At 32.4% G+C, this 19,705-nt stretch overlaps 2 protein-coding genes and 1 long non-coding RNA gene across 3 annotated transcripts; all 3 read right to left on the bottom strand.

Moving 5' to 3' along the window:
* Positions 1-1,948: 1,948 nt before the first annotated feature.
* LOC132278903 (uncharacterized) lies at positions 1,949-6,303 on the bottom strand. Its single transcript, XR_009471167.1, has 2 exons — positions 5,927-6,303; positions 1,949-3,047 (listed from the first exon to the last, which is right to left on the bottom strand). It is a non-coding gene; the product is annotated as an uncharacterized LOC132278903 (long non-coding RNA).
* Positions 6,304-8,326: 2,023 nt separating this feature from the next.
* On the bottom strand, positions 8,327-9,704 carry LOC132278587 (uncharacterized). The gene is made up of 4 exons (XM_059780415.1): positions 9,320-9,704; positions 9,000-9,062; positions 8,828-8,893; positions 8,327-8,744 (listed from the first exon to the last, which is right to left on the bottom strand). Exons 1-4 carry the CDS (start codon positions 9,644-9,646, stop codon positions 8,523-8,525), a joined length of 678 nt encoding a protein of 225 aa, XP_059636398.1. The 5' UTR covers positions 9,647-9,704; the 3' UTR covers positions 8,327-8,522.
* Positions 9,705-16,899: 7,195 nt separating this feature from the next.
* Positions 16,900-18,348, bottom strand: LOC132279443 (uncharacterized). Its single transcript, XM_059781423.1, has 4 exons — positions 17,877-18,348; positions 17,557-17,619; positions 17,381-17,446; positions 16,900-17,286 (listed from the first exon to the last, which is right to left on the bottom strand). The coding sequence occupies exons 1-4, from the start codon at positions 18,201-18,203 to the stop codon at positions 16,936-16,938; spliced, it is 807 nt and encodes a 268-aa protein (XP_059637406.1). The 5' UTR covers positions 18,204-18,348; the 3' UTR covers positions 16,900-16,935.
* Between the last annotated feature and the right edge of the window lie 1,357 nt (positions 18,349-19,705).

The following is a 19,705-nucleotide window of genomic DNA, read 5'->3' as shown; positions in this document are numbered from 1 at the left end:
AGAAATTGATTAACTCATTTTCAAATGTAACCAAACAATCTTAGCATTCCAATAATAATTTCCACATATATTATAAACAAATGGCAGTAGAGGATAGATACCGCATTAGAGCTTTCATTGTACTCCGCCTCCATGAACGGCCACAGCTTCTCAAAAACTTGAGGACTCCGATACACAGACCCAGGCGGTGCCTTTCCGCCGCCGCCGCCACCATCCTTACTAACAACAACCTCTAAGAGCATACACCAACGGCTCCACGAAATTCTGCAGCTTTGGCTCCGAACCGACTCCCCGGAAACCTCCTCCCCCGCCGACAACACAGCCGGTCGCGTGCTTGCTGCGGCCATGGCAGAACCGAGGCGAAGACGGCAGCGACGGGGTGGACGACCTCCCGCTGCTTAGACGGCTGTAGCCGTGCATGGTGGCGGCTGGCTAGGGTTTATTACGGAAGTAAAACCCTAGAAAATGCTAGGGATCTGATTTATTGTTGCGCACTACCAGTTAGTGGCATTTCAGTGGTGGTTTTTGAGGAATTTGGTGTTTGTTAGTGAGAAAAAAAAAAATGGAGATGAAGAAGTTGAGTGGTGAAGCAAAAATGAGATGAGTAGACTTTTGTGGGTTTTCACTATTAGAAGCATGGGTATTTTCGGTATAACATATTTAAATATACATCACTTGTTTGGCATATGTGACAGTAGAGGTATTTTTGTCACAAAAGTCAATTTGTCAAAGCAATTGTTAATCACGCGCTGGATTAACGGAACCAATTGACAGAGTTAGGATAAAATAATAACTTTATTATATTATTGGGGGGTTTTTCAAACTGTTTGGGGTTTTATGATTATTTTTTAATAGTATTGGGGGTTTACAGAAATTTTGCCCTAAAATAAATCTGTAGGAGGCTGATGCGATGTGTCAAGTCTTAAACACTGTTTTTAATTTTTTTTTTGCAAATTGTTCAATAGTGTTTAGAAACATGTTTGGTGAGTAAAAATAAATTTGGTAAAAAAAATGTAAGATAAGCTAGTTTAAAAAGCCACTGTTACACTACAAAAAATTACCAAATATATTGTGTTGTTTTATTTTGCTACAGTACAACACAACGATGCAAACATATATATATATATATATATATATATATATGGTTGCCAAACAAGCGATAATTCAATAAAATGTACCATAAATCAATGTGTTTGTTCTAAAATGGAAGACTATATCCATTATCGAAAAAAATAAAATAAAATGGAACACTAAATCTCACTAATATGGGTGACACTCCTAGAATTACAATAATACGCCTCTTACTTCAACTCCATTATTGTTAATATAAAATCACTAATTCTCTTACAAGTTTTAGTTTCTAAAATATATTAGTATTTTCTTCAAAAAAGATTTTTTTTTAGATAAATAGATAAATATATAAATATATATATATATTTACTTTTTCTGTATTTGACAAATTTTTAGATTGAGGTTGAGGTCGAATTCATCGGGTGAGGCATATAATATTATTTATTAAAAATTAATTTATGAATAAATTATTTTTATTAAGTTTTAATTTTCTTTTCTTCGTAAATATTTTATGATAATCAAATACTAAAAAATAAAAATATATATATTCAAAAATATATTTTACATCCAAACAAACGGAAATTTCATGACGTTAATTTTCTAAATGGTATAAGTGCAATAAACACTCTTGAAGTATAAATTTCATAACACTTTTGCCCCGTATTTAAAAAGTTGTGAAAAAACACCCCTATTCTTTTCAATTTGTGCAAAAACACCCCTCAATTAAGATAATGCCCATTTTACCCTTTTACTCTTCCAAAAATACCCCTACCAAACCTTACTTTCCACCCCCAAAATGGCAACCACTGGGCAAAGCGAGTACATCAATCTTTATGCTTAGCTATGACAGCAAGTGGTGAGAGATATACATAGAGAATTACAAGTAGAAAGATATACACACATAATTTAATTACTCGGATCCCTAACACAGAGACTAGAGAGAGTAAAGAGGGAAATGAAACCCCAATCTATACTACACCTAATTTTACTTTCACTCTTCTTCATCATCACCACCGAATCAACAGACATCCAATTAGGATCAACCCTCTACGCCTCAAACCAAAATAGCAATTGGAACTCACCAAACGACACGGCTCTGGTGCCATCGTCTGGCAGTCCAGCACCGCCGGCCGCGGCATCTCCTCCGCCGCTCTCGACGATTCAGGACATTGTTTCATTGGAGACTCGGCGGAAATGACGACGGCTTCAGCACGCGACGGCTAAGGAACTGGTGGATTTTGACCAGAACTGGCGTCCCATCTTCTTTTTACTCACCTCTGCATTGGTCTCCGATACCGGGCTTGGTTCACCTTCACCTACAATAGTAAACTGCCTCTTCGGCATCATATTTTACGATTCTTTATGTTGAGGGCCGGCCAAGGAGAGGGATCCGACGCTCATGGCTGGGTTTTGGTCCTCTCGCCTTGACTTTGAAATATCACACGGATGCGAAGTACCACGGCTCAGTATCATGCACGCTGCCATCACCATGCCCAGGTCCTTTTTATAGCCGACTGCAGTTCACCGCCGCGAGTTCACCATCACAGCCCGTTGCTCGCGGGCAGCCGATTCAGTCCATCCCTCCACCGGCCGAGCTCTCTTTGTCGTTCTCCATCTCTTGCTCACCGCCGCCTCCATCACGGCGAGCCACATCGCCGAGCTCTCTCTTGCTCGTCGTCGCCTCCATCACAGCCGAGCTTCGCCTCACCGGCCATCCCTCACCACAGCTGAGCCCGTCTTCTCCTTACCCGCCGGTGCCGCACCGACTCATCACAGCCGAGTCCTCCTTTCCAAAAGTCAAGTCGTCGCTTCACCCCTCCCTCACCACCCAAACCCAAATTCCAGTTAAGGGCGTTGAGGAACTAATCCTCTGATTTCGTAGAGTTCTCTAGCATAGACCCAATTTGAGGAGTATGAGAGAAAATAGAGGGCTTTGACGGTGGAGAGTTGTAGATTCCGGCGACGGCGACAGACGACTGATGAAGAAGAAGAAAGGCCAAACCCTTTTTAGTCATTTCACAATTATTTTTCTTATTTATATAATAAAATGTGTTGCGACAAGCATTTTAGTTCAATTTGAATAAATATGAATTATTTACACAAATATCATAATTTAGGAGTATTTTTTTGTACTAGAAAAATACAATATGCATGTAAGCATAATATAAAACTGTTTTTTGCCCTGACCCTTTTCTGAATAGGTGGTGAAGTATTTTGCAGTAATCATATTTATGCCAATTTCAAATGAAAAAAAAAAAAGAAAAAAGAAAAAGAAAAAAGTAGTATTTATGCTTTTCTTACTCTACTCATATTTTTTACTGGCTATTAACAGCTATTTCATACTCATCCACTATGATGGGCTGGGTCAGTATACGGACTCCTATTATAAGGTCTTGTTTAGCAATGTTACTATGCTATCTTTTCTTTCCAAGGCCTGGTGTAACTTTACTGTATATATAATTGCTTCCGCGAGCCAAACAAACCAAACTCACTCCAGCAGCCTCGCGGAATTATTATTTTTTTATATATATTATAAAATGTATTGCTAAGGGCGTTTTAGTTCAAGAATAAATAGAATCTATTTGCACAAATATTATAGTTTAGGAGTATTAGTACAACATGCACTGTAAGCATAATATAAAAGTGTTTCCTTTTCTGAATAGGTGGTGAAGTATTTTGCAGTAATCATATTTATGCCAATTTCAAATGAAAATAAAAAAAGTAATCATATTTATGCTTTTCTTACTGTACTCATATTTTGTACTGGCTATTAACAGCTATTTCATACTCATCCACTATGATGGGCCGGGTCAGTATACGGACTCCTATTATAAGGTCTTGTTGGGCCTGAATAAGTCTTGCTGTATTTTGTTTAGCAATGTTACTATGCTATCTTTTCTTTCCAAGGCCTGGTGTAACTTTACTGTATGTATAATTGCTTATTGGTAGAATGCTTAGCTTTTTGAGTGTACCCGTGTTTGATTTTCTCATTTCTCATTTGTCAGGATGAAAAAAGAAAAAAAAAAATTTGCTTTACACGTCAAAAAATAAATTAATGGATTTGATAGCTACAATCAGATTTAGAATTATAATATATATATATATATTTTTTTTCCACACAATCCTTCACAGGTATCGCTCACGCTCCGAGCGCATTATTCGTTCAAAGTTTCACTGCTTATGACTTAATTCTGTCGCTCTTACGCTCTCGCTCTCAAATTCGCTCTAGTGCCTACTCCTGCTCCCGTTTTATGTGATTTCGAAGAGTACAGGAGCCACAAAATATAAGCGAGAATAGGAGGCAGAGTGCGCGTGGAGCGAGAGAGGGAGCACAAGATGGAACAGCAAATTTGTTTTAGTGTGAGAGACGATTTTGATCCCAATGAGACAGTCCCTCTCACAATATAGCACTATATTTTTGCACCAGTTTTAATTTCCTGACAAGACTAGGACAAGCCTTATCTTTAACAAAACTTCTCTTAATATGGTTAATCTCTTTGTTGATAAGAAATGACTTAAGAGTTGTAAGTAGTTTTCACCTAGGAAAATGTCTAAACATATTGAAAATATTTTAGAAACAAAACGAAGCCTATAGTAGTTTAACTTTTCAAAATCATTTTTTCTTTTTTTTTTCTTTTTTAATTTTTATCACCATTTCAAAATCTTAAAAACCACAATTATTAATGGAGATACAAGCATTAACAAGGCTTGGACAAATATTTATGAATTCGACATTAAACCTTCTTTAAAATTTAATTAGTGATGTACCTTACTTTTTAATATATTCCTTTAGTAACAAATAATTTATTTATTTGTGGCATCTGGCATAATGGAGAGTCACGGAAACTCTCCATTATTATTATTATTTTAATTTTGTGATATTAATTAGGGAAATCTCCAACAATTACATTTACTCAGTTGGTGAATAAAATTTTACATAGAGGAGTTTGTATTAACGCTTAATTACCAAAAGTACCCCAAGAGGTTGGTATTTTAAGATGCATTTAATTTGTTTTCATAATTTATAAAATTGGAAAAATATCCTTAATTTCTCTTTATTTGAATTTGATTTAACGAGTAAAAGTATGGCCTTTTAGAATTTTTGAAGCTGGATTTGATAGATTCAGTTTATGGACAATTGAGTTTATAATTGAGTTTATTGGTTTATTACAGGTGAAACAACTGTGAGTTAGGAGTAATCTCTAATTAAATTTTAATTTGGAGAAAACAAATTATATATTAAAATTGTGAAACTTAAGTCAAATTTACTTTTAAAATCCTTAGAAAATAGTCGGATTCAATGGAATTTACTCCTCATATAATTTAGTAAACTAAAATTCACTATTTATTCAACCATATCCCTGCTTTAATATCTTAAATTGCACACATTCAAAAAAAGAAAGAGAGTCTAAATTTTTTCATTTCTTTTATTTTCAAAAGGATTTGAAGCAGAGTTTTAAAGACATAAGAGTTTTAAAATTATAAAAATAAAAAAAGAGAAGTAGGGAAGATAAAAATTAGAAAATTGAGAAAGCAATTGGTGTTATTTTATAAAGAAAAGCAGAATCTCTTAGCTGTCAAGAAAAATCAAGATTTACTAAACTATGTACAAGAAATTTTTTTTTTTTTAAAAAAAAAAAAAAGAAAAGAAAAGAAAAGAGACGCTATTAATAACAGGAAAAAAAAAAAAAAAAAAAATTGTAAAAGGAAATTAAAGATCGAGAGACTATTATTTAAATGAAAATACACATAGATGTGTGTGTTGTGTGAAAAATCCAAGTTCGAAAGGACAAATAGATAATTGGTTATGGTATGCATCAGAGTCATGGAAGTATGAGGAACGAACATCGCTTACCTGATTATTTGCAAGCTTCTCATAATTCAATAAATTCTCCTCATTTGCTTGCACTTTTGACTCTAAAATTCATAATAATAAAATATAAAACTAATATAATATTATATTCAGAGAGAGATGGGGATGGATTAGAATAGGGTTTGTGCAGAGATCTCTAAAAATGAAATCCAAAGCGAGAGTGTCCTTATATGTGTGAAGTACAACCCTAAACCTAGTTTGTTAACTCAAGGTATAACTCATGTCTATGTGTTGGGTTTTGTGTTGACCAGGATAGAGTTAAGATTGACGGTTATAATTCTCTCTCTCTCTCTCTCTCTCTCTCTCTCTCTCTACACCGTTCCAGTGCAGATATACAAAAAAGCAGATGGGCTGCAGAAGAAGTGTGTCCGTTGGTCATCATACTTTTGGGCTTTGTTTTATTCCATCCGCCTCAGAAAAAAATAAAGTGTCACATTTAAAAAATCGTAAATCTCATAGATTTAACTGATTTTCTAAATATGACACTATCTGCAAGAATACTACCGAACAACTAAAGGCTCATGGATTAGGCCCTTCTCCAATTAGCCCATGAGGTAACTTAGGGCCAGATCTTAGGGTCTATTTGGTAATTGTCTCCTTTTTTTTAAAAAAAAGGAACAAAGTAGAGAGATAGCATATATGGACATGTTTGGTTTAGAAAATCAGAAAATTGTACCCCAAAAAAAAATTAAAAAAAATTGTTTGGATGATGTTTTTTGAAAACCGTTACGAAAATCTGTTTGGTTGTCTACTTTTGAAAACCATATTTTAAAAGGACAATATCCTCGCTAGTGAGGATGTACTTACATTTTGTGGGTTAATGTGAACAACTAACAATAAATAAAAATGTCTTTGAAAATTGTAAATTTAAAAGGAAAAAAAAAATTAAAAAATAATATTTAATTGCTTACTAATGAAACTAAAAGTGTTTCATTTTTTTGATGGTCTATGTCATTATCTCTAATTTTGTAACTAAAAATTATTTATTTGTTATTGATCCATATCAACAGTCAGATCATAATAGAATTTTAAAAACACATATTTATTTGTTTTTGATTCCTATCAATAGTCAGATCTTGATAGAATCTTAAAAATCGTAGTTTAAAAAATTGTTATTTTCAAAGACAAAATAGTTAATTCACTTCACTTAATATTTTCTTTCTATTAACTTCACTTAATGAAGTTAGTGAAGTTAATAGGTCTTCTAAGTATCATATGCATACCATACACATCCCACATTATAGAATAACAACATTCTTCTACCTATTAATTATTTCTCCTCTATGTTCATCATTAATTTTAAATTTTGATATATAATATAGTCAATTGTTAGAAGTGTTATTCATAATTTCTCTTCTTTTCTCCCTCTAACCATACGCAACATTAATTCTTGGCATCATTTGCACACTCCAATTTTCACATACAATCTGAATTTTTACATACAAAACCAATAATTGAAATAAAAAAAAAATAAAATGGAACAATATATAAAACATAAAGTCTAAAGTAAGAATCAGGCAAAATCTTCATAGAGCTTCTCAAATTTACACTTTTTAACCCGAATTGATTGGCTGATTAAATTTTAAACGAAACAAGTGTGAGCTAATACTAAAGAGAGGAGTAATCTCTAATTAAATATAGGTATATATATATATTTTGTCTTTAAGTTAAAATTATGATACTTTAGTGACTTTTAAAATCCTTGGAAAATAATACTTTACTAAACTAAAAATCACACTTTATCCAACCATTTCCCCACTTTGGTATCTTAAATTCCAAAGATTAAAAAAAAAGAGTCTAAATCTTAGTAATAGTTGAAGCGCTATATGAACAAAATTGAGATAAAATAAGGCTAGATAAACTATGCACAAGGAACAAAAGCACCAAGAGACTATTAATAACAGGGGAAAAATAACCGAGAAACCCCCAAAAAATGATCTGAAACAAGCAAGAGAAAAAAAAGAAAGAAGAAGAAATCGGGCATGGTTTGATTAACAAACATTAAACCACCCTTAATTGTTATTTTATTTATTTTGTGAAAATCAGGTAAAATGTACAAAATATGTTTAGTTAACTATTTTTTAAAATTGTTTTCCAAAAAAAAAAAAAAAAACAGAGATTGTTTTTAAAAAGACAACAAATTAGTATTTACAATAATGCCATTTCTATTAAGGTAAGTTTTTTGCTTTGTTCAAGGCTGCAAGCTGTTGTTCAAATTGGGCTAAGCTTCGGCTTCATGTAATGGGCTAAAGCCCTATTTTGTTACTTCGGCCTACTAACTGGGCCTGTACATATTTTACTCCTATGATATAATTAATTATTACAGGAATTATCATTCCTTTCCTTTCTCCAACCAAACACCATATTTGACCTCTGGCACTATTTGCACACTCCAACTTTCACAAACAATTTAAATTTTTTCACACACTACACCAATAAATGAAATTTTAAAAATAAAATAAATAAAAAAACAATAAAACATGAAGATTAAAATAAGAATAAGGCAAATTTTTTATAGAGCTTCTCAAATGTACAGTTTAGATATTAATTGGTAATGCCACCAAAATTTATTTAAACGCTATCTGAAACAACGCTTCATCCCTCTCATTCTTATCATTCTGTGATTTCTGGCGACTCTGTCATCCATCATCGACACGTTGTTGTTATTAGGAACACCATGTGGGACCACCAGCCTCGAACTCCCATACATCGTCTCGTTCACACTGAAAGTCTGCAGATATGGAATTTGACCTTGTAGCTCTAGATTTTGGATTTGACCTCTTTCACGCCAAAAATTTAGCTGTCCAAAAAAAAAAAAGTACCAAGAAAATATAAATAAATAAAATAAGTGAGATAAAAGAGAAAAAATTGAGATAAAAGTACCTGTTGTTTAAGAGCTAAATTGGTAGCTAATAACTCCTCGTAGTGTCTTTTCACCTTCTCTACCGACTGTTAGATGGTTAAAGAATGTTAGGGTTTTGTTCAAACAATTATACAATAATTATATTCTAATTTGTAAATACTAGTAGATGAAATCTCAATTTAAGGAACTCACCTCAGTTAGACATTGTTTGCGCTGAGTTGACTCATTTATAATTTCCAACAATTCTTCTCTTGACTGCAACATAATCAATAAGAAACATTAAGAAATTTTAGACACTTATTACACACAGTCACACACATTGACAGAAGTAAACCAAAAACAGGGGAGACAAGAGGAGGAAACTAAAAGGTAGATGAAACCCAGTTTTCAAAAATCAAAGAAAATAAAGACCCATGTACGAATTCAATATATATATATATATATATATATATATATATATATATATATATATAGTAATTTAATCAAGAAACAGAAAGAGGACCGAGAAATACCCTTTTTTTGGAGACTTTCTTGTTCGAGTGCTGGGGCCTCTCGTCGGATTCACTGGATAGGAAAGAAAGAGGCGTCGCCGGACTCGAAGTGTCGACGACGAATTTGGGCCTTCGCTGCGGCGGAGGAAGTGACGGCGACGGTGGCGAATCTAACACCGATCTCCTCCTTTTGGTGCCCCACCGGAAACGAGCCTCCATTTTTGCTATAAGAATTGGAAGATCGAGTAATATATCGGCTACCTCCATCTCGACTTCGTTAAACGAAATTTCATCAGACTCATCTTCACCAAAGGGAGGAGAGAGAGTGGGGAATGCGCTTTCTATCATCACTCTGTTCGCAGATTTCAGAAAAACCAAACAGTGGAAAGTAGAGAGATAAAAGGAGTAGAAGATTGGAATTTATAGAGGGAGAAAGTGAGAGAGAGAGAGAGAGTGTATTGAGGCTGATGCCACGTGTCAAGCAGTATAGGGTTTATGTTATGCTAGTATTTGAAACTTGAAAGGGATAATTTATAAGTGAGGATATTTTTTTTTATATACCAAAATTTTCTTTAAAAGGTTTATATTTTAATATAAAATTATATAATTAAGAATACATTAAAAGCTTAACGGAGGTCAATTCCTAAGTATGGAATCTTCAAATATAACCCAACTCAACCGTACTAATCAATAGCCCAAGTCTTGTTAATTTTTTTAATTTGAGGTTGAATTCAAGCTTGCAAGAGTTTTCAACTCATATATATATACATACTCCATGTTTTACCATGATTGGACTATGATATGAAATTCTAGGTGTGAGAAATGTGCACTCTAAAAGTGGAAATGATGAGGTCCACATTTAGTTGACAAGTGTTCTATCTAGTTTCTTTGCAATACTCCATGTATTTTTTGTTTTGCAATGTGTCCCCTTAATCAAATTAATGAACTCTCTGTATAACACTGGTGAAGTGGGTCTTCCCTATCAGAGTCACCCATTCTGATGGCCATGGCCACTGCTATTTCTTCAAATTTATCTAAACGGGGAGTTGCTTCATGTCGCCCTATTGCTGTAAAGTCATCCAATCGGCAGCAAAGGGCAATCGTCTGATTTCGGTGATCAACAATGCCATTGAGAGCAAAAAGTGAAGGACAACTGAGGAGGCCCGAAGTGACATGGGCCGGATATGACCTGCAAATGCGACATCCGGTCCATACAGATGGGTCAGGCCCATAGAAAGACACTGTCATATGGGCCGAACGCGAATAGCCCATCAAAGATGACCAAAACTCATAGAGGAACGGGCCTAGATCTAGCAGTCCATCAATATTTGTAAGTATCTATAAATAGGAAAAGTGATGGATAGAGCAGGGGGATATTTTTTTGGTTGAAATGTAAGAATTCTAGAGAGAAAAAGAAAGGAGGAATTTCTTGCATCTTCAACAACAAGTCGAAGAGGGGTATGGTTCCGGAGATGAACGGAAGGATGATAATGATGATGATGGCAGTGAAAGAAGTGCATTGATCTTTTGCTGTTATTTGATTTCATTTGAACTCAGTTAATCCATGGATATTTTGTAGTGCATTCTCGAATTTTTTGCGAATTCGCTCCCAAATCGCAAATCCATGTGCGAAGCTTAAGCGCGGGGCCGCTTTAGACGAATTGTGTAACTAAGTGTAAAATTGAGGGCCAATCTAACCGGGTAGATGTCCGTGTGCGAAGCTTAAAAGCGGGACCGCTTTAGACAAATTGTGTGACTAAGTGTAAAATATAAAAGGTTTATATTTTAATATAAAATTATATAATTGAGAATACATTAAAAGCTTAATGGAGGTCAATTTCAAGTATGGAATCTTCAAATATAACCCAACTCAACCGTACTAATCAATAGCCCAATTCATGTTAATTTTTTTAATTTGAGGTTGAATTCAAGCTTGCAAGAGCTTTCAACTCATATATATATATATATATATATATATATATATATATATCAAGTTTATCGTTCGGATTCTTCAGGTTTTATAATTTGAGATTAGGGCTATAAATGAGCCGAGTCATAACTTGTTCAAGCTCGACTTGATCATTTTACAAAGTTTATTTGAACTTGACTCGAGCTCGAGCTGGCCTTCCATATTACTGATCGAGCTAGGCTCGATTTAAAAGAAGCAAGCTTGAGCTCGGCTTGGTTAGCTCGTTTATTTTAACGATCCGAGCGCAGACTTAAGCTTGTTATCAGGCTTGAGCTTGTTAATAAGCTTGCAATCAATCGAGTTAAAGTGGCTCTCTAATAAATCATAGATACGATGATATTGTGGAACATCAAACAAGGACCTCAGAAATTTTCATTGATATTTTATAAGAGTGTATAATTACAAATTTATTTCACATTAATAAGAAAAACTATCCAAAAAAAAAAAAATTGCTGCAACTTGATAAAAAAACATAAAAGGAAATCGGAAATTTTCATTGAATTTTTTTTTATAACTGTATAAAATTACAAATTTCTTTCCTGTTGATAAGAAAGACTATCCAAAAAAAAAAAAAAATTGTTGCAACTTCAATCTTCTCAAACATCCTTCTGTAATTAGTTAATCCAATCATTCCCCAAAAGTCAACACTCGACAGAGGCACAGCCCTGCAAATGAACACATCTTAAAAAATTATAACTAAAAATATAAATAATAAAAAAATAATAATAATTGTCAATTTGGCATTAAGAAACTTTAAGATCAGTTTCAGACTCACACAAAGGGTCAGTCATTGAAAACTAAGTTGATGGGATGCTGGTTAACATCTATACATGGTTCGTAATATTGGTCATGATCGCTGTATAATGAACTCAGATAAAGTCACTGTAAACTGACAAATATGGATTACGTAGTGGAGTAAGGTGGGGAATAGAAGAAGTCATGGCGGTAATGTGCATTCTCCTCTGCAATTGACAATGGAAGCACTTTAGAAGGATTGTCAACCATAGGTCTGTCATTACTGACCTTCAAGCTTTGTTTTGATAGCCATATGTTTCTTTCTTTTACCTTTCCTACTGAGGTGGAATTGGGGTGTGCCTTGAATCTTTACCTTTTGTTTTTGAATAGTATAAAGACATTCAGGAAAAAGAAAAAAAAAAAAATTAAGATCAGAAAACACATTTTGCAAATTGCAAATATATGATTCTATTGTTTTTCTTGTATAGATGAAACACCAAAAAAAATAAAATAATAATCTATTAGTGACAAAGTGGATAAATTTTCATATTAAGTATTAATCTAGCATAAGGTAATGGAAATAGTTGGGGATACTTACTTGTCTAGGCAGAATTTGTTTCAACATTGACACTGAGACGACCAACATTAAAATCGATACTATGGTCCTGAATGCATTGTATAAAACATCAATTAAAACAGCCTAACCATCATTACACATTTTCAAAGAGGTTCACTAGACTACATTTTGCAAAACCATAAACTTGCCTTTTGAGGTCCAGTGGATTAAAAGCCAATCTCTGCATTCCTTGTAGTACAAAATGCAACTACAGCAGCAAATATATATATATATATATATATATTAAGTGTAGAGAAATGAGAGAAACATTTGTTGCCTGTGGATTCAAGAGACCACAACCTTTTGAGAATTTGAGAGGAGTGTGAGAGGGAGAGAAAATTTAAAGGCAAATTCAGAAGAGTATAAAAGTCACTTTGAAATATGTAGTGTATTTGCTGCACCTTGAAAAATAGCAAAATGGAAGTCTCCATAACCACATTATTAATTTGTATCGTTGAATGTTGTGAGGAGCTTTTTCTTTTTCTTTTTTTTTTTTTTTTGGTAAATTAGCAAAATGTGTGTGTGTGTGTATAAATATGGATGAGATTGATGGGTGTAGTTGGGTGGTGAATTGGATGATGGTCTTAGGAGGAGGAAGAAGAGGAAAGGTAAATGTTAGGGAAACTTTGGTTACAAAAATAGTCAACAACACGTCAAAGAGTAGCATAATTATTTAACACCTCAAAATTACTATGACTCCACCAAAAGTTGACATTTGAGGTGTAAAACTAAAATGTTAATCTAGATAAAGAATGACCTAACCTCAGGAGATGTGAGTGTAATTTACCCTTTTTTTTTTTTTTTTTTTTTGTCATGGCGAAAGTGTTTGGGAAGCCAACTCTATTTGTAATATATATTATATGTAGTACAAGAATAAATATAATTGAACTCTAATGATCTTTGATTACAAGCATATTCACAAACCTGTTCGCGAACAAACGAGCCGAGTTCATAGCTGTTTGAAATTTGGTTTGTTTACGAAATGAGTTTAGAAAACTGGTTCGAGTTTGGTTTGTGTACTAAACAAACAAACATGAACCGGACTATTATCGAACCGACCTCGAACCATTTGTCGAACGTTTGGTTCACTTACAACCCTATTTGGGATGGACTTGAGTATGGCTTCAGTTGCCCCGTCATGGCAACTAGATTTTGTTACTTTTTAACCCGAATTGATTGACTGATCCGATGGTCAAAGCTGCCATTGCAGATGAAACAAGTGTGAACTATAATATTAAAGAGAGGAGTAATCTCTAATTAAATTTAAATTTGGTGGAATATATATATATATATATTGTCGTTAAGTTAAAATTATGAAACTTTAGTAACTTTTAAAATCCTGGGAAAATGTTGGATGTAATACTTTGGTATCTTAAATTCCAAGGACTAAAAACGAAAAAGAAAAATAGTGTGAGTCTAAACCCTTTTATTTCTTTTACTTTTAAAAGGATTTGAATCTTAAATCTTAATAAAAGTTCAAGTTGTTAAGACTATATGAACAAAATTGAGATAAAATAAGGCTAGATAAACTATGTACAATGAACAAAAACACCAAGAGACTATTAATAACAAGGGAAAAAGAATTGTACAAGGAAAATAAACAACAAGAGACTATTATTTAAATAGACATATATATATATATATATATATATATATATATATATTCCAAATGATATTTTTAAATTTTATGAACCCTAAAAATGATCTGAAACAAGAAGAGAGAAAAAGAAAATGAAATTGGGATTGATTTGGTTAACAAACATCAAACTTGCCAAATTATTTGCAAGCTTCTCATAAACCAATAAACTTATCCCAAACGCTTTTAGGCTTTTCCCCTTTATGGATTAGGCCCTTCTCCAATAAGCCCATGAGATAGCTTACGGCCAGATCTTAGGGTCTGTTTGGTAATTTTCTTTTTTAATTTTGTGAAAATCAGGAAAAATGTACAAAAATATGTTTAGCTAACTATTTTTGAAAATTATTTTCTTAAAAAAAAAAGAGAGAGATTGTTTTTAAAATGATAACAAATTATTATTATTATTTTAAATATTTTTTAAAATTGTTTTTAAAAAATTGAACCAAACATTTCCTTTATGTTGGATACGGTTGGAGGATTTTGCTTTGAATATTAGTGCTATATTTATGATATTTACGGTTGTAACTTGTAAAGAACCTGAACCCCAATAATTAAAGAAATGTCATGCCTACTTCATTATAAGGGAGAACAAAAATATTAATGTGAAAAACTTTATATATTTATATATAATATGTATTTAACCTGTTTATATACTTTACGTGTGGGTGCTCTATATGTGTGTGTGTGTGTATATATATATATATATATATATGCGAAAGTCAAGTTGCTTCCATCAAACATTTATAAGTAGTTGGTAAATTGAAAAGTTAGTCCAGCCGAATCAAAATAGCAAGAAAATTAATTCACACTTTTTATATCAACCGTTAAATTAAGCTAATTTTTTATTTATTAAACCCACATGTATACTTTCCTTTTAATACAAAATTACTCTCATCCTATTTTTAGTTTCTATATTTAATTTTACTATTACCACCCACTGTAGTAATAAAAGGTGATTACCAAAATAAAAATAGAATCATTTGAAAGAAAAATAATACTTGTATATATATTACTAAAATTTTGTCTTTTTAGTGTAGAAACCTTTGAAAGAAAAATAATGCCGGTATATATTATGAAAAAAAAAATATTATTTTTCTTTAGATGTCTCTTTGAAATACAATAGTACGTATGATATTATAGTTTTTTTCTTAAGAAACATCTTTTTATCCTCAATTTTCAATAGTATGTGATCTTGTACACATGCTAAAATTCAAATAAATTTACTTCTCTAATATAAGTAAATTTACCAACAAATATACTATAATGTTGCATCTTGGAATATCTAATTGATACATTGGAATTGAAATTGAAGGAAATTTCACTTAAAGTTTAAACAAAATTTTTTTATTTTTCAATTTTAAGACGTATCGGTGTTCCCAAACTAGCTTAATTAGATTTTGAAGAGTTGCGTTTAACATAAATTCTCTTGTTGAATTTTCCACACTTGTGTTCAAAGATATAAAACAAATGATTTCTCTTTATCATTCCCCAATTGAACCATCTAAAACCTGGTGACATGAGACATGATAAGGAGGGATACATCATCTTAACAGACAAGTTATCATTTGAAAATAGACAATATAAAGACTTTCCAAATCAAGTCTATATAAATAAAATAGCCAACGTATGAGCGATATAACTACTAATATTTAATAAGAGACCATACAATTGAATTTGGTGACATGATGAGACATACTTTGTGACCTTAAGTAAGGTGCTTCAGATGTGTTTCATGTTGTTTCATAATAAAGCTCTCATAGGAAGCAGTATTGTTGTTATAGTTATTTGTGCATGTAGATGTGAATGACAATATATACTAGTATTATTTTTCTTTCAAATATTTTTTATTTTTATTTTGGTCATTACCTTTTATTGCTACCGTAGGCAATAATGGTAAAATTAAATATAAAAATTAAAAAAAGTTGAGAGTAGTTTTGTGTTAAAAAGAAATGATATAGGTAGGTTTGAAAAATGACCAGTAGATGTCTATATAAACAGTGTGAATTAATTTTCTTACTCCACGAGAAGTAAGAGATTAGGACTCTCTGTATAGAATATATATATATATATATATATACACACACATTTTAAACTCAAGTCGGTTCCATCAAACATTCATAATAAGCAGATGTAAATTGGAAAGTTAGTCTAGGCAAACAAAAATAGCAAGGAAAAAAAGAGAGTAGAAATTTTTTATAATAGGAATATTTTTTTAGATGATATTTATTTTAGAAAGGTTACAATTTGAAGGAAAAGGAAAATTTTCCGCAAAAAATTATTTTTCATAAGCACCTAATTTTTTTTATAATTTTTTCTAAAAAAAATTAATTTCTGCAGTGTGTGCATGCAAGCTGTTGTTCAACTTGGGCTAAGCTTCGGCTTCATGTAATGGGCTAAAGCCCTCTTTTGTTACTTTGGCCCAATAACTGGCCTGTACATATTTACTTATATGATATGATCAATTATTACAAGTGTTATCACTCTTTTTTTTTTTCTTTTCTCCCTCCAACCAAACACAACATTTAACTCCGAAACCATTTGCACACATGAACTTTCACAAACAGTCTAAATTTTTTTAGACACTACACCAATAATGGAAATTAAAATAATAATAATAATAATAAAGAACAATAAAACATAAAGACTAAAATAAGAATGAGGCAAAATTTTTATAGAATTTCTCAAGTGTACATTTTAGATGGCATTGGTTTCATGATTCTGAAATAATGCTTCATTTTTGTCATTCTGTGCTTTCGTGCTTCGGCAGCTTTGGTTCTGTTACCCATCATCACAACCATAGTGGTCAGATCGAATGGCTGTGGAGACTCCATCACCAATGAATCATTAGCAGACACGATGTTGTTGTTGCTGCCGTTGTGATTAGGAGCACCATGTGGGACCACCAGCCTAGAACTCCCATACATCGTCTGATTCAGAATGAATCTATGCTGATGAACCATATATGGACCATGTAAATTGGCTTGCCCTATTTCCAGATTTTGGGTTTGACTTCTTCCACGCCAAAAATTTAGCTGTCGAAAAAAAAAAGTACCAAAAAAATATAAATAAATAAAAAAGAGAAAAAAAAGTTGAGATAAGAAGAAAAAAAAAATTAGAGAGAAGTACATGTTGTTTAAGTGCTAAATTGGTTGCCAATAACTCCTCGTAGTGTCTTTTCACCTTCTCTACCGACTGTTAGATATCAAAAGAATGTTAGGGTTTTGTTCAAACAATTATACATTAATAATTATATTGTAATTTGTAAATATTATTAGATGAAAATTTCAACTTAAGAAACTCACCTCAGTTAGACATTGTTTACGCTGAGTTGACTCATTTATAATTTCCAACAATTCTTCTCTTGACTGCAACATAATCAATAAGACACATTAAGAAATTTCTACACTTAATACACAAAATCACACACACATCGACAGAAGTAAACCGGAAACAGGGGAGACATTCAAGCCAAAAACCAAGACGAGGAAAACGAAACCCAGTTTTCAAAAATCAAAGAAAACAAAAACAGAATTCAACAAAAAAAACACAGTAATTCAAAATCCATTTGGGAATTTAAGAGAAGACACAAGCAAGAAACAGAAAGAGGGATTAAGAAAAATACCCTTTTGTTGGAGGGCTTCTTGTGCGAGTGCTGGGGCCTTTCGTCGGATTCACTCCGCGGGAAAGAAAGAGGCATCGCCGGACTCGAAGACTCGAAGACGAATTTGGGTCCTCTCTCTGTTCTCCGCGGCGGAGGCGACGGTGGCGAATCTAACGCAGATCTTCTCCTTTTGGTGCCCCACTGCAAAGGAGCCTCCAATTTGGCTATAAGAAACGGAAGTTCGAGCAGTATATCGGCGACCTCCATCTCTACTTCGTTAAATACATCTCCATCAGACTCGTCTTCATCACAGGGAGGAGGAGATCGAGTGGGGATTGCGAAGTTCATTCAGAAACAGTAGAAAGTACAGAGAGAGATTGAAATTTATAGAGAGAGGAAGTGAGAGACAATCTTAATGATTAAAACCGAAGTAAGTACTAAATAGATATCCATGGAGGCTGATGCCACGTGTCAAGCGAGTAGAGATGGAGGTTGTTCTAGGGTTTAAGTTATGCCACACTCCTTCTAACATAGGGTTTATTGTGCGTGACTGTGTGTCCTTGTTAGATACTAATTCCAGCTTTCTTGAAACCAATTTCGTTGAGCTGAATTACTTTAACCCCAAGTAACATGATTGATGGGCAAGTTCCTTTTAACAGCTTTTTACCGTTTTGCCTTTCAATCTATTGTCTCACTAGAATATATAGATGTTTTATTTTTCAGAACAAAATAATATATAATATTTATAATCAACTCTCAAATTACACCATATTTAACAATTTTTTAATATTATTATTATTATTTTTTTGTAATTTGTTCAATTGTGTTTAGGTTTGTTTGGTAAGTAAAATTTTTTAAAGTAAAAATATAAAACAAATTTGGTAAAAGAAATGTTACATGACGCTGGTTAAAAAAGCCACTGCTATACTACAAAAATTATCAAATATGTTACGGCATTTTATTTTGCTACGGTACAACACAAAAATTAAATTAAAAAAATTGATTGCCAAACAAGCGGAAAATTTCTAAAATGGAAGACTAGATCTCACTAATATGGGTGACACTCTTAGGATTATAATAATATGCCTCCTACTTCAACTCCATTATTGTTAGTGTAAAATTACTAATTCTCATACAAGTTTTAGGATTTCGGTTCCATTTGTTTCTAGGTAAAGTAAATTTTTTTTTTTAAAGAATTTTCTTTTTTTAGATATATATATATATTTATTTATTTATGTATTTGACAAATGTCTAAGTTGAAGTTGACGTGGAATTGGATGAGGAGTATAAAATAATTTGTTAAAAATTGATGAATAAATTATTTTTATTAAGTTTTAATATATATATATATATATATTTTTTTTTCTTAAATATTTTACAAAAATCAAATACTAAAAAATAAAAGATACATATTTTAAAAAATATTTTACATTCAAACAAGTGTACCTTTCATATTTTTCTTATATTTTGCGCCAATTTATATGAAAATAAAAACAAAGCGGTTTCTAGTTTATATTTTCTTACTCCCTTCTTCTGTACTCAATATTATAGTGGTTATTAACGGAAGAGCGGCTATTTCATACTCATCCACTATGATGGGCTGGGTCAGTACTTGGACTCATATTATAAGGTCTCGTTGGGCCTAAATCGGTCTTGTTATATTTTTTTTAGTATAATTGCTTATTTAGGGATTTAGTTGGTAAAGTGTTTAGTTTTTTTTTAGTGGGTGTAGTCATGTTTGATAGCTACAATCAGATTTAGAAATAATTATAGTTTTTATTTTTCAGCAAAATAACTACAGTGAGTCCAAATCGTATCCTTGATAAATTTGTATACATAGGTGTCACACA

Source organism: Cornus florida, unplaced genomic scaffold (assembly GCF_030987335.1).
Source record: "Cornus florida cultivar Cherokee Brave unplaced genomic scaffold, ASM3098733v1 CherokeeBrave_3.0.0_Hap2_Chr10, whole genome shotgun sequence".
In the NCBI taxonomy this organism is placed as follows: domain Eukaryota; kingdom Viridiplantae; phylum Streptophyta; class Magnoliopsida; order Cornales; family Cornaceae; genus Cornus; species Cornus florida.
The sequence above is the reverse complement of the archived record's forward strand: the minus strand, read 5'-3'. Positions and strand labels throughout refer to the sequence as shown.